This window comes from Cyclopterus lumpus, chromosome 1, assembly GCF_009769545.1.
Source record: "Cyclopterus lumpus isolate fCycLum1 chromosome 1, fCycLum1.pri, whole genome shotgun sequence".
Taxonomy (NCBI): Eukaryota; Metazoa; Chordata; class Actinopteri; order Perciformes; family Cyclopteridae; genus Cyclopterus; species Cyclopterus lumpus.
Genome location: NC_046966.1, coordinates 27320880 through 27333836, shown reverse-complemented (window position 1 = coordinate 27333836; position 12957 = coordinate 27320880). Strand labels below are relative to the sequence as shown.

The following is a 12957-nucleotide window of genomic DNA, read 5'->3' as shown; positions in this document are numbered from 1 at the left end:
GCCCTCATCGGTCATCTCCACCGTATCCTCGATTAGACCCAACAATTTCACCGTCACTTCGTGGACATCAACAATCCGACTGAAGATGCTGTCCACATCCTGACGGACACACACCAGATCAATCACACTGATCGGGAGAGCACGCAGGTGATGTTCAGGTGATGTTCAGGTGAGTACATACGTGCTGAGAGAAGAGCATTGGGCTGGAGGCGAAGGGCTCTCTGAACACCTTGATCAGCAGGTTGAGCGTCCTCAGGAACTGTCGACCGTCAGACATGAAGCTCCTCACCAGCTCGTAGTAACTCTGCTCCTCATTGGCTGACGGCTCCTCGTCCATCAGAGGGAAGCTGCTGATGTCCTCCTCGTCCTGGTGGAACATGTCCATCAGCACCTGAGAGTCCGACAGGAAAACACGTGAGAGTAAGACACGTGAGAGTAAGACACGTGAGAGTAAGACACGTGAGAGTAAGACACGTGAGAGTAAGACACGTGAGAGTAAGACACGTGAGAGTAAGACACGTGAGAGTAAGACACGTGAGATTAAGAGCGACAGACTGAACAGCAAGAAGTTGGAGTTGGTTTAAAATCTGATTCCAGATTTCTAAAGATGCGTCGAACGCTGATCAGAATCCATGCTGCTACTAGAAGGAAAAACATGGAGGACCACATGGAGGACCACATGGTGGTCCTCATGGAGGACCAGATGGAACACAACATGGTGGACCACAACATGGTGGACCACATGGAGCACAACATGGTGGACCATATGGAGGACCACATGGTGGTCCACATGGAGGACAACATGGTGGTCCACATGGAGGGCAACATGGTGGTCCACATGGAGGACCAGATGGACCACAACATGGACCACCATGGAAGGCAACATGGTGGTCCACATGGAGGACCAGATGGACCACAACATGGTGGACCACATGGAGGACCAGATGGACCACAACATGGTGGACCACATGGAGGACCAGATGGACCACAACATGGTGGACCATATGGAGGACAACATGGTGGTCCACATGGAGGACAACATGGTGGTCCACATGGAGGACCAGATGGAACACAACATGGTGGACCACAACATGGTGGACCACATGGAGCACAACATGGTGGACCATATGGAGGACAACATGGTGGTCCACATGGAGGACCAGATGGAACACAACATGGTGGACCACAACATGGTGGACCATATGGAGGACAACATGGTGGTCCACATGGAGGACCAGATGGAACACAACATGGTGGACCACAACATGGTGGACCACATGGAACACAACATGGTGGTCCACATGGAGGGCAACATGGTGGTCCACATGGAGGGCAACATGGTGGTCCACATGGAGGACCAGATGGACCACAACATGGACCACCATGGAAGGCAACATGGTGGTCCACATGGAGGACCAGATGGACCACAACATGGTGGACCACATGGAGGACCACATGGTGGTCCACATGGAGGACCAGATGGAACACAACATGGTGGACCACATGGAACACAACATGGTGGACCATATGGAACACAACATGGTGGACCACAACATGGTGGACCACATGGAACACAACATGGTGGACCATATGGAGGACAACGTGGTGGTCCACATGGAGGGCAACATGGTGGTCCACATGGAGGACAACATGGTGGTCCACATGTAGGACCAGATGGACCACAACATGGTGGACCACAACATGGTGGACCACAACATGGTGGACCACAACATGGTGGACCACATGGTGGTCCACATCGAGGACCACATGATTCACCCCTTCAGCTCTCCTGCGCCCCTTGTGGAGGATTCTATTGTGTGTGTGTGTGTGTGTGTACCTTGTCTGCACACATAGCCACAGTGATATCCTGCTGAGAGATCTCATAGTGTCGGATATTCCTGACGTAGTTTCCTGCCAGCTTCAGGATGTCAGCAGAGATGTACTCCAACACCGCAACCATGTAGACCGACACCTGGTGGTCTATCTTGTACCCCAGCACCTCCTGTCAACACAAGGCATCATGGTAAACAGCGGGAATGTGTGGCTAATGAAAGTGATGATGATGATGATGATGAAGACAGTGGTACCTTGAGCAGAGGGTGAATCTTATCCACAGGCAGAGCCAAAGGATTCCTCCTCTTCCTCTTCTCGATGGCAGCCTGAGCATCAGCAATCGCCCACTTATCTATAGGATGAGGAAAGCTCTTCTGGACTCGCTCCTGGTGGGTGGGTGGGGGGTGGGGGGGGGGGGTTAATATCTGGACTGACCTGGTCTAAATATCTGGACTGACCTGGTCTAAACATCCAGACTGACCTGGTCTAAACATCCGGATTCTGGTCTAAACATCTGGACTGACCTGACCTGGTCCAAACATCTGGACTGACCTGGTCTAAACATCCGGACTGACCTGGTCTAAACATCCGGATTCTGGTCTAAACATCTGGACTGACCTGGTCTAAACATCTGGACTGACACAATGATTAAATAAACACAGGTTGATCTTTGTATTCCAATGAAAGGGCTTTATTCGTAAAGGTCCCCTTGGACCTCCATGTCTACAGCAGGTCCTCTTCACAGAGTCCGCCATGTTTCTACAGCAGTCCAGAACGGACCAACAAACACTGGCTCTAAAGGGCACCCTTTCAGGGTTCTGTGTGAGCCACAGAGTTTAAAATCGTGGTACCCCTAAAGCAGTGTGATTATGGTATGGCCGGACTCTGAGCAAGCTCCTTGGAAAGTGGGGAGAATGGAGGGGTATTCATGTGGTTAGCGATCCTACTCCCTGTCCCTGTAGAAGCCTAACATGTTGAATAAAAAACCCAAACAGTCAATTGTAAACAGCAAGTTGTTTTCAGCTGAACTTGGTGACGGTTTAAATATTCTTCATCATGTTTTCAGTTATAAATGTGATTTTCTCTGCTTGAGAAAATGGTCATGTGGGCGAAAGGTGTCAGCTCTGAAGCCTGGGTAAAGAGGCACACACACATTGTGTGTACACAAACACACAGCTATGTGTTGGAGTCATGCATCTGCATGTCTGGGTTGTACTTATTACACACATGTGGGACGTTTGGTAAATAATCATGTGTTACCTCCACATCCTGTACAGTTCTTGGTTGAGCCTGACACAGCATGCTGAGCAGGAGCAGGATCAGCTCCTCAATGTACTGCAGTGCCTCCTGCTGGGAAACCAGGTTAGGATGCACCTGGTTGAGTACCTGCAACACACACACACACACACACACACACACACACACACACACACACACACACACACACACACACACACACACACACACACACACACACACACACACACACACACACACACACACACACACACACACACACACACACACACACACACACACACACACACACACACACACACACACACACACACACACACACACACACACACACACACACACACAGTTGGACAACAGAAGCAGATACTAGAGAAGTGAAGTTCCTCCCCTTTGGGTGGACCACCATGGGACCTTTTTTTCTATAATCATCACTGTTTTATTTACAAATTGGAAAACCTTTCACTTCAACAGTCTAGTTAAAGTAATAATAAAACCTTTCACTTTCTGTGAACCGTCTAATTAAAGTAATAATAAAAACCCTTAGGGCTGCAACAACGAATCGATAAAATCAATAAATCGATTATCAAAACAGTTGCCAACGAATTGCATTATCGATTCGTTGTGTCGCGCAATTATTCCACCACCCAATAAGACGCGGAGATGTTTGAGTATATAAAAAAAAAAGTTGAGTTGAGCGCAGAGCGGAGCAAAAAAAAAGCCGGTAGAGCAAAGCCCATCGGAGAGACCCGTAACGTTGTGCGAGAACTAACGGTTATTTTCCCCGTGGTGGACGGCTGTTTTTACAAGGACAAGCCACGCCCCCTTCCTGCCGGCCTGCATGCTGCTGCTCCGGCAGTAAGTTATCGAGATGGAGTCGGTGAAATCCCCCGAGCTGTGTGAGCCTGTTATGTTATGAACCCAAACACGAGGGCGTTAGATGTTCCGACGTTTATGGGATGTCCACAACAAGTATAAAGCAGAACTAGTGGTTATTTATTCCGTGGTGAACGGCAGAAATAACTGTTTTTACGTAGACAAGCCACAGAGACAAGCCACGCCCCCTTTCCCTGCGGTTTATAGACAAGTGCATCTTATTTATGTACAATTTCTTTTTTCTTTTAAAAATTAGCAGGTGCGGCCTATAGATAGGTGCGCTCTATAGTGCAGAATTCACAGTACCTGTTACCTGTGCATTTTCTGGAACAGTTCTGTTGAATAAAGGGTTGGAAATTAATGCTTTTTTGTTTTTTGATCCGATTCATCGATTAATCGAACAAATAATCGACAGATTAATCGATTATTAAAATAATCGTTAGTTGCAGCCCTACTTCCATTCAACTGTCTAATAAGATAATAATAAAAAACATTCACTTAGTCAACTGTCTAATAAAAGTAACTAGAAAAAGTTTGAAGCTGGAATATATAAAACAATATCTGAAAACAGCTGAAGATTACTGAAAATGTGAAGCTTGAAGATGAAAATGGCTGAAAACAGCTGAACACATCTTCCTTCCCTTCCTTCCCTTCCTCTTTATCTCCCTTCCGTAGTTCCTTCCTTTCCTTTGTTCCTTTCTTCATTTCCTCCCTTCTGTTCCTCCTTGTCTGGCTTCTTTCCTTCCTCCCTTCTTCACTTCCTTCCTTTCATTTCTCCCTCCCTTCCTTCCTTCCTTCCTTCCTTCGTTCCTCCCTCCTTTCCTTTCCTTCCTCCCTCACTTCCTTCCTTTTCTCCCTTCCTTGCCTCCTTGGCTGGCTCCCTCGCTTCCTTCCTTTCCTTTGTTCCTTTCTTCATTTCCTCCCTTCTGTTCCTCCTTGTCTGGCTTCCTTCCTTCCTCCCTTCTTTCCTTCCTTTCATTTCTCCCTCCATTCCTTCCTTCGTTCCTCCCTCCTTTCCTTTCCTTCCTCCCTCACTTCCTTCCTTTTCTCCCTTCCTTGCCTCCTTGGCTGGCTTCCTTCCTTCCTTCCTTGTCTCTTTGCCTGGTTTCCTTCCTTCCCTTCCTTGCCTAGCTTCCTTGCCTCCTTGTCTGGCTTCCTTCCTTGTTTCCTTGCTTCGTGTGTGTGTGTGTGTGTGTGTGTGTGTGTGTGTGTGTGTGTGTGTGTGTGTGTGTGTGTGTGTGTGTGTGTGTGTGTGTGTGTGTGTATCAGTGGACACAGAGACACACCCACATTTCCCTATCTCTCCTCTGCAGTGATGGACCCCACTGCGTATTATAAATAAGAATCTGTGTGTGTGTCTTTGGTTCAGTCAAACTTCACTAATGAGAACACCTGTGTGCTTCCAACATCAACGGTTGCCATAGTGATAACTTCAAAGGGGCGACAGATGCCAGGATTAACATGAAGGGACAATCAAACTATCTCAAAAAGTCAGTTAACCGTAGCTCTATTATTTTCGCCAATGATTTTTTGAGAGGAAGGATGACTTGATGAACAGATACTGTGACCGGTGGGTCTGTAGTGTAAGAAATGTGTCTGTAGTGTAAGAAATGTGTCTGTAGTGTAAGAAATGTGTCTGTAGTAGCGATTTAGAAATCAGGTACAAGTGTCTGTGAAAAGGATTTTTGAAGGGAAAGATATAATGGAGCTCTATGCGGCAGAGAGGTGGACTTGCTCCCTCATTAAGGCTTCTCTTGACACGTTGGAATCCATTGTTAACTTCCAGTCAACTTTCTAATAAGATAATAATAAAACATTCACTTCCATTCAACTGTAATAAAGTAATAATAAAAACATTCACTTTCAGTCTACTCTCTAATAAAAGTCATAATGAAACCCGTTACCTATTTTCAACAATTAGCACAAAATGGGAAAATCAGGCCCTTTTAATCAGCTGGTATTGTGCTGCCACCTGATGGCGAAAGGCAGTTATTACAGATTTACAGGTAAAGAGAAAAGGTCCACTATCATCGCTGAACTAGTAAAGACACAGTATTCATCGCTGTACTAGTAAAGTGAGTGAGTGTGTAAAAGTGTAAGTGAGTAAGTGAGTGTATAAAGGTGTAAGTGAGTGAGTAAGTGTATAAGGGTGTAAGTGAGTGAGTGAGTGAGTGAGTGTGTAAAAGTGTAAGTGAGTAAGTGAGTGTATAAAGGTGTAAGTGAGTGAGTAAGTGTATAAGGGTGTAAGTGAGTGTATAAAGATGTAAGTGAGTGAGTGAGTGTGTAAGTGAGTGAGTAAGTGAGTGTATAAGGGTGTAAGTGAGTGAGTGAGTGAGTGAGTGAGTGTATAAAGGTGTAAGTGAGTGTGTAAGTGAGTGACTAAGTGAGTGTATAAGGGTTAAAGTGAGGGTGTAAGTGAGTGAGTAAGTGAGTGTATAAAGGTGTAAGTGAGTGACTAAGTGAGTGTATAAGGGTGTAAGTGAGGGTGTAAGTGAGTGAGTAAGTGAGTGTATAAAGGTGTAAGTGAGTGACTAAGTGAGTGTATAAGGGTGTAAGTGAGGGTGTAAGTGAGTGAGTAAGTGAGTGTATAAAGGTGTAAGTGAGTGACTAAGTGAGTGTATAAGGGTGTAAGTGATGGTGTAAGTGAGTGAGTAAGTGAGTGTATAAGGGTGTAAGTGAGTGACTAAGTGAGTGTATAAGGGTGTAAGTGATGGTGTAAGTGAGTGAGTAAGTGAGTGTATAAGGGTGTAAGTGAGTGACTAAGTGAGTGTATAAGGGTGTAAGTGAGTGAGTAAGTGAGTGAGTAAGTGAGTGTATAAGGGTGTAAGTGAGTGACTAAGTGAGTGTATAAGGGTGTAAGTGATGGTGTAAGTGAGTGAGTAAGTGAGTGTATAAGGGTGTAAGTGAGTGACTAAGTGAGTGTATAAGGGTGTAAGTGAGGGTGTAAGTGAGTGAGTAAGTGAGTGTATAAGGGTGTAAGTGAGGGTGTAAGTGAGTGAGTAAGTGAGTGTATAAGGGTGTAAGTGAGTGACTAAGTGAGTGTATAAGGGTGTAAGTGAGTAAGTGAGTGTATAAAAGTGTAAATGAGTGACTAAGTGAGTGTATAAGGGTTTAAGTGAGTGACTAAGTGAGTGTATAAGGATGTAAGTGAGGGTGTAAGTGAGTGAGTAAGTGAGTGTATAAGGGTGTAAGTGAGTGAGTAAGTGAGTGTATAAAGGTGTAAGTGAGGGTGTAAGTGAGTGAGTAAGTGAGTGTATAAAGGTGTAAGTGAGTGACTAAGTGAGTGTATAAGGGTGTAAGTGAGTGAGTAAGTGAGTGAGTAAGTGAGTGTATAAAGGTGTAAGTGAGTGACTAAGTGAGTGCATAAGGGTGTAAGTGAGGGTGTAAGTGAGTGAGTAAATGAGTGTATAAAGGTGTGAGTGACTAAGTGAGTGTATAAGGGTGTAAGTGAGGGTGTAAGTGAGTGAGTAAGTGAGTGTATAAAGGTGTAAGTGAGTGACTAAGTGAGTGTATAAGGGTGTAAGTGAGTGAGTAAGTGAGTGTATAAGGGTGTAAGTGAGTGACTAAGTGAGTGTATAAGGGTGTAAGTGAGTGAGTAAGTGAGTGTATAAGGGTGTAAGTGAGGGTGTAAGTGAGTGACTAAGTGAGTGTATAAGGGTGTAAGTGAGTGAGTAAGTGAGTGTATAAGGGTGTAAGTGAGGGTGTAAGTGAGTGACTAAGTGAGTGTATAAGGGTGTAAGTGAGGGTGTAAGTGAGTGACTAAGTGAGTGTATAAGGGTGTAAGTGAGTGAGTAAGTGAGTGTATAAGGGTGTAAGTGAGTGACTAAGTGAGTGTATAAGGGTGTAAGTGAGTGACTAAGTGAGTGTATAAGGGTGTAAGTGAGTGACTAAGTGAGTGTATAAGGGTGTAAGTGAGTGAGTAAGTGAGTGTATAAAGGTGTAAGTGAGTGACTAAGTGAGTGTATAAAGGTGTAAGTGAGTGACTAAGTGAGTGTATAAGGGTGTAAGTGAGTGACTAAGTGAGTGTATAAGGGTGTAAGTGAGGGTGTAAGTGAGTGACTAAGTGAGTGTATAAGGGTGTAAGTGAGGGTGTAAGTGAGTGAGTAAGTGAGTGTATAAAGGTGTAAGTGAGTGACTAAGTGAGTGTATAAGGGTGTAAGTGAGTGACTAAGTGAGTGTATAAGGGTGTAAGTGAGTGAGTAAGTGAGTGTATAAAGGTGTAAGTGAGGGTGTAAGTGAGTGTATAAGGGTGTAAGTGAGTGAGTAAGTGAGTGTATAAGGGTGTAAGTGAGGGTGTAAGTGAGTGACTAAGTGAGTGTATAAGGGTGTAAGTGAGGGTGTAAGTGAGTGAGTAAGTGAGTGACTAAGTGAGTGTATAAGGGTGTAAGTGAGGGTGTAAGTGAGTGAGTAAGTGAGTGTATAAAGGTGTAAGTGAGTGACTAAGTGAGTGTATAAGGGTGTAAGTGAGTGAGTAAGTGAGTGTATAAGGGTGTAAGTGAGTGACTAAGTGAGTGTATAAGGGTGTAAGTGAGTGAGTAAGTGAGTGTATAAGGGTGTAAGTGAGGGTGTAAGTGAGTGACTAAGTGAGTGTATAAGGGTGTAAGTGAGTGAGTAAGTGAGTGTATAAGGGTGTAAGTGAGTGACTAAGTGAGTGTATAAGGGTGTAAGTGAGGGTGTAAGTGAGTGTATAAGGGTGTAAGTGAGTGACTAAGTGAGTGTATAAGGGTGTAAGTGAGTGACTAAGTGAGTGTATAAGGGTGTAAGTGAGTGAGTAAGTGAGTGTTTACCTTCTCCAGTGAAGACACCAGCAGGCCTCTCCACTTGGGTCCGTTCTCCTCATTGAAGAAGTCGTACTGCAGCTGCGCCGCCTGCATGATGGCTGCTGCTGACCCCGAACCGGTTTACATGAACGCCTTCGGGCTGAGCCTGAGTCCGGGAGGCAGGGTGAAGACAGGCCGGTCCTCCAGTGCAGCTGTTGTCTCTGCGACCATCCTCTGCCGCTCCACGGGATCTGGCTGCGCCCAGATGGTCCCCAGATATTGGTTATCTAAGTGTTCCGTTACCGGGAGTTCAGCATGGAGCCCGTTAACAGTTCCATACTAGCCCTGACCCCCTGAGCCTGAAGCAGCACCCTGTACCGGGACCCTCTTGGTGCATTAGCCTGTTAGCATGTAGCCTGCGTGCTAATGCTAGCACCATGCAGATGATCCATAAGCAGCGGGTCCGAGTGCCGACAGGTGACCCGATAGGTCAGCCACTGGTGCAGGTCGGTCCAGGTGGGTCCAGGTGGGTCTCGGAACCGCTGAGAGGAGTACCGGGTTATGTGTGAATCAGCAGGCTGCTAACGCCTCTCGGAGCGGCTCTGGTCCTCTACCCCCTCCTCCGCCTGTGTGTCCGCACCTCCGGCTCTCTCCCCGGCCTCTCTCAGACTGAAGACCCCTGACGGGTGACTGTTACGCGGTCCCGAGCTGACCTGGGACGGTGAACGGTTGTTGTGTCTCCGGTGGACTGGAGACTGTTGAGCAGCTGCGCATGCGCAGTGGGCAGATTGTGACGTACATGGCCGGGGCTTCTGAGTGTGAAAGTGTGTGCTTCATAGAGGCGGCGCGTGGCAGCGACATACACGTACACACACACACACACACACACACACACACACACACACACACACACACACACACACACACACACACACAGTCCTTGTTGACAGTGATATACATTCTCATCCTGAAAACTAACCCATAACATAACCATACACATGAATTACCCATAACTAACATAACCATGTCAATCCACACTGTCAGTAGGCTAGATGTATATACGATGGAGATATGTACGTAGATATATAATATGAAATATTTACAATCAAGTTGAAGTTCAGATATAAAAAATCTGTAATTTGATGGATAGAGTTCTGGCAAAATGGCAAAGTACCCCTGTCTTAACTTGCTTGTGTTCATCTCCCCCTGTTCTGTTCTATCTAGAACCCCTCTAGAATCTGTCTAGGACCCCTCTAGACCCCCTCTAGACCCCTTTATAACGCAGTGCTATTTAACCACACCACTACCCCTTCAACAGGCCTCGCTGGCTGTTTGGTTGCTTTTTTGCTCACATTAAAATAGCAAATATCCAAAACTGTAGAACCACATCACCCATAGTAAGAAGCTGGTTGACAACATATGTTATGAGCTTCAAATGTCGGCTAATAATAATATAATATCAAAGCACGTCAGCAGGTAAGTGGCTCTGAGACTCTATACTGTATATACATATATATATATATATATATATATGTATATATATATATATATATATATATATACAAACTATTTAAACTATTTCTATAGATCGCACGCCACATCTTGGTGACTAAATAAATAAAATGAATTTGGGTTTTAGGATTTCATCATGAAATAGACATAGTTTTGCCAGAAGAGTGCCTTTCTTTGCCTAAAAAAGAGCACCTTTTCTTTTGATGAGCCAGAGATCTGAAACCGTTAAAAAACATTGCCCGTCTCCGCCCATCACATCCTCATCTGCTGCTGAAACTTTAATCCACGCCTTCATCACCTCCAGAATTGACTATTGCAATAGTATTCTTTATGGCACATCTTCCAAAATCCTAAACAAACTCCAATACATCCAGAACTCTGCTGCTCGCCTGCTCACCCACTCCCAGACCCCTGTTCTCCAGAACCTTCACTGGCTCCCCGTCCCACAACAGATCCAATACAAAATCCTTCTCCTCACTCACAAAGCCCTCCATAATCAGGCCCCCTCCTACCTCAGACCTGCTCCACCACCACACTCCATCAGGCCCCCTCCTACCTCACAGACCTGCTCCACCACCACACTCCATCAGGCCCCCTCCTACCTCAGACCTGCTCCACCACCACACTCCATCAGGCCCCCTCCTACCTCACAGACCTGCTCCACCACCACACTCCATCAGGCCCCCTCCTACCTCACAGACCTGCTCCACCACCACACTCCATCAGGCCCCCTCCTACCTCACAGACCTGCTCCACCACCACACTCCATCAGGCCCCCTCCTACCTCATAGACCTGCTCCACCACCACACTCCATCAGGCCCCCTCCTACCTCAGACCTGCTCCACCACCACACTCCATCAGGCCCCCTCCTACCTCACAGACCTGCTCCACCACCACACTCCATCAGGCCCCCTCCTACCTCATAGACCTGCTCCACCACCACACTCCATCAGGCCCCCTCCTACCTCAGACCTGCTCCACCACCACACTCCATCAGGCCCCCTCCTAACTCTCAGACCTGCTACACCAACACACTCCACCAGGCCCCCTCCTACCTCACAGACCTGCTACACCACCACACTCCATCAGGCCCCCTCCTACCTCTCAGACCTGCTACACCACCACACTCCACCAGGCCCCCTCCTACCTCAGACCTGCTCCACCACCACACTCCATCAGGCCCCCTCCTACCTCAGACCTGCTCCACCACCACACTCCATCAGGCCCCCTCCTACCTCAGACCTGCTCCACCACCACACTCCATCAGGCCCCCTCCTACCTCTCAGACCTGCTACACCACCACACTCCACCAGGCCCCCTCCTACCTCACAGACCTGCTACACCACCACACTCCATCAGGCCCCCTCCTACCTCAGACCTGCTCCACCACCACACTCCACCAGGCCCCCTCCTACCTCAGACCTGCTCCACCACCACACTCCATCAGGCCCCCTCCTACCTCAGACCTGCTCCACCACCACACTCCATCAGGCCCCCTCCTACCTCACAGACCTGCTCCATCCCACATAGGACCAAGCACCGTGGGGTGACAGACCTTCTCTATATCTGGCCCCTCCCTCTGGAACTCTCTCCCCAAACTCATCCGAGACTGCACTGATCTTTCCTCATTCAAATCACAAATCAAAACCCACCTGTTCAGAACTGCTTTTAATGTGTGATTGTTTGTTTTTGTTTTCTTTCTTATCAGGGTCCGAGCGACTCAAAGTCCCTATTTATTTGTTTTATTTGTTTTACCTGTATTTTAGCTATTCTTATTTATTTATTTTTAGCTTTTAGGATGTTTTAATTATGTGAAGTGTCTTTGAGTATTATGAAAAGCGCTATATAAATTAAATGCATTATTATTATTATTATTATCAACAAATCAAACCTAAATAAGCAAACTAGACTAATTAAACAATACTACTTGTGAATAAAATAAGTAAATACTAATATCAAATAAAGAGCTCCTACAGATACAACAAATATCTGGAAACAAACAAGAGCAGGTCTGTAAACACAGCAGTTTGCTACAAAGAAGCAAATCAGTCTGATGATGTTTATATTGTTTATTTACAGCTGAACAGTGGGATGCCAACAGAAGAGTGAAGAGACACTGTGAGCATCCAGCAGAGGGAAGGGAGGAAGGGGGAGTGTAATAGGTTACCATGGGGCAAAGGAGGGGGTATTGGAATCAGCAAGTACAGGATGGGTATCAGAGGGTATCATAAGGGTGTCAGAAGATAAACTCAGAGGGGTATTTGAGAAAGATTGTGGAATCAGGGGGCATCAGAGGGTACAAGAGGGGTACAGGAGGGCCATCAGAGATTACAGGAGGGGTATCAGAGGGCACATGAGGGGCATGGGAGGGTACAGGAGAGGCATGAGAGGGTACAGGAGGGGTATCAGATGATAAAGGAGGGGTATCAGAGGATACAGGAGCATCAGAGGGTACATGAGGGGAATCAGAGGGTACAGGAGAACACAGGAGGAACATGAGAGCGTACAGGAGGGCATTAGAGAGTACAGGAGGGGCATCAGGGGGTACAAGAGAGGCATGAGTGGGTACAGGAGAGGTATCAGAGGATACAGGAGCATCAGAGGGTACATGAGGGGAATCAGAGGGTACAGGAGGAACATGAGAGGGTACAGGAGGGGTATCAGAGGGTACAGGATGAACACGAGAGGGTACAGGAGGGGTATCAGAGGATACAAGAGGGG

The 12957-nt window shown here is 46.6% G+C and overlaps 1 protein-coding gene across 1 annotated transcript in view; it reads right to left on the bottom strand.

The window, feature by feature from the left end:
* The window catches only part of LOC117729085 (son of sevenless homolog 1-like), a 38408-nt gene extending 28909 nt beyond the window's left edge, over positions 1–9499 (bottom strand). Inside the window, exons 1-6 of the mRNA XM_034529858.1 lie at positions 8751–9499; positions 3094–3219; positions 2088–2219; positions 1838–2002; positions 182–391; positions 1–99 (exon numbers count right to left, since the gene is read on the bottom strand). The exon at positions 1–99 is cut by the window's left edge and continues 45 nt beyond it. Of these exons, the coding sequence (XP_034385749.1) occupies positions 1–99; positions 182–391; positions 1838–2002; positions 2088–2219; positions 3094–3219; positions 8751–8837 (819 nt within the window). The 5' untranslated portion in view covers positions 8838–9499. The remainder of the gene's footprint in view (positions 100–181; positions 392–1837; positions 2003–2087; positions 2220–3093; positions 3220–8750) is intronic.
* Between the last annotated feature and the right edge of the window lie 3458 nt (positions 9500–12957).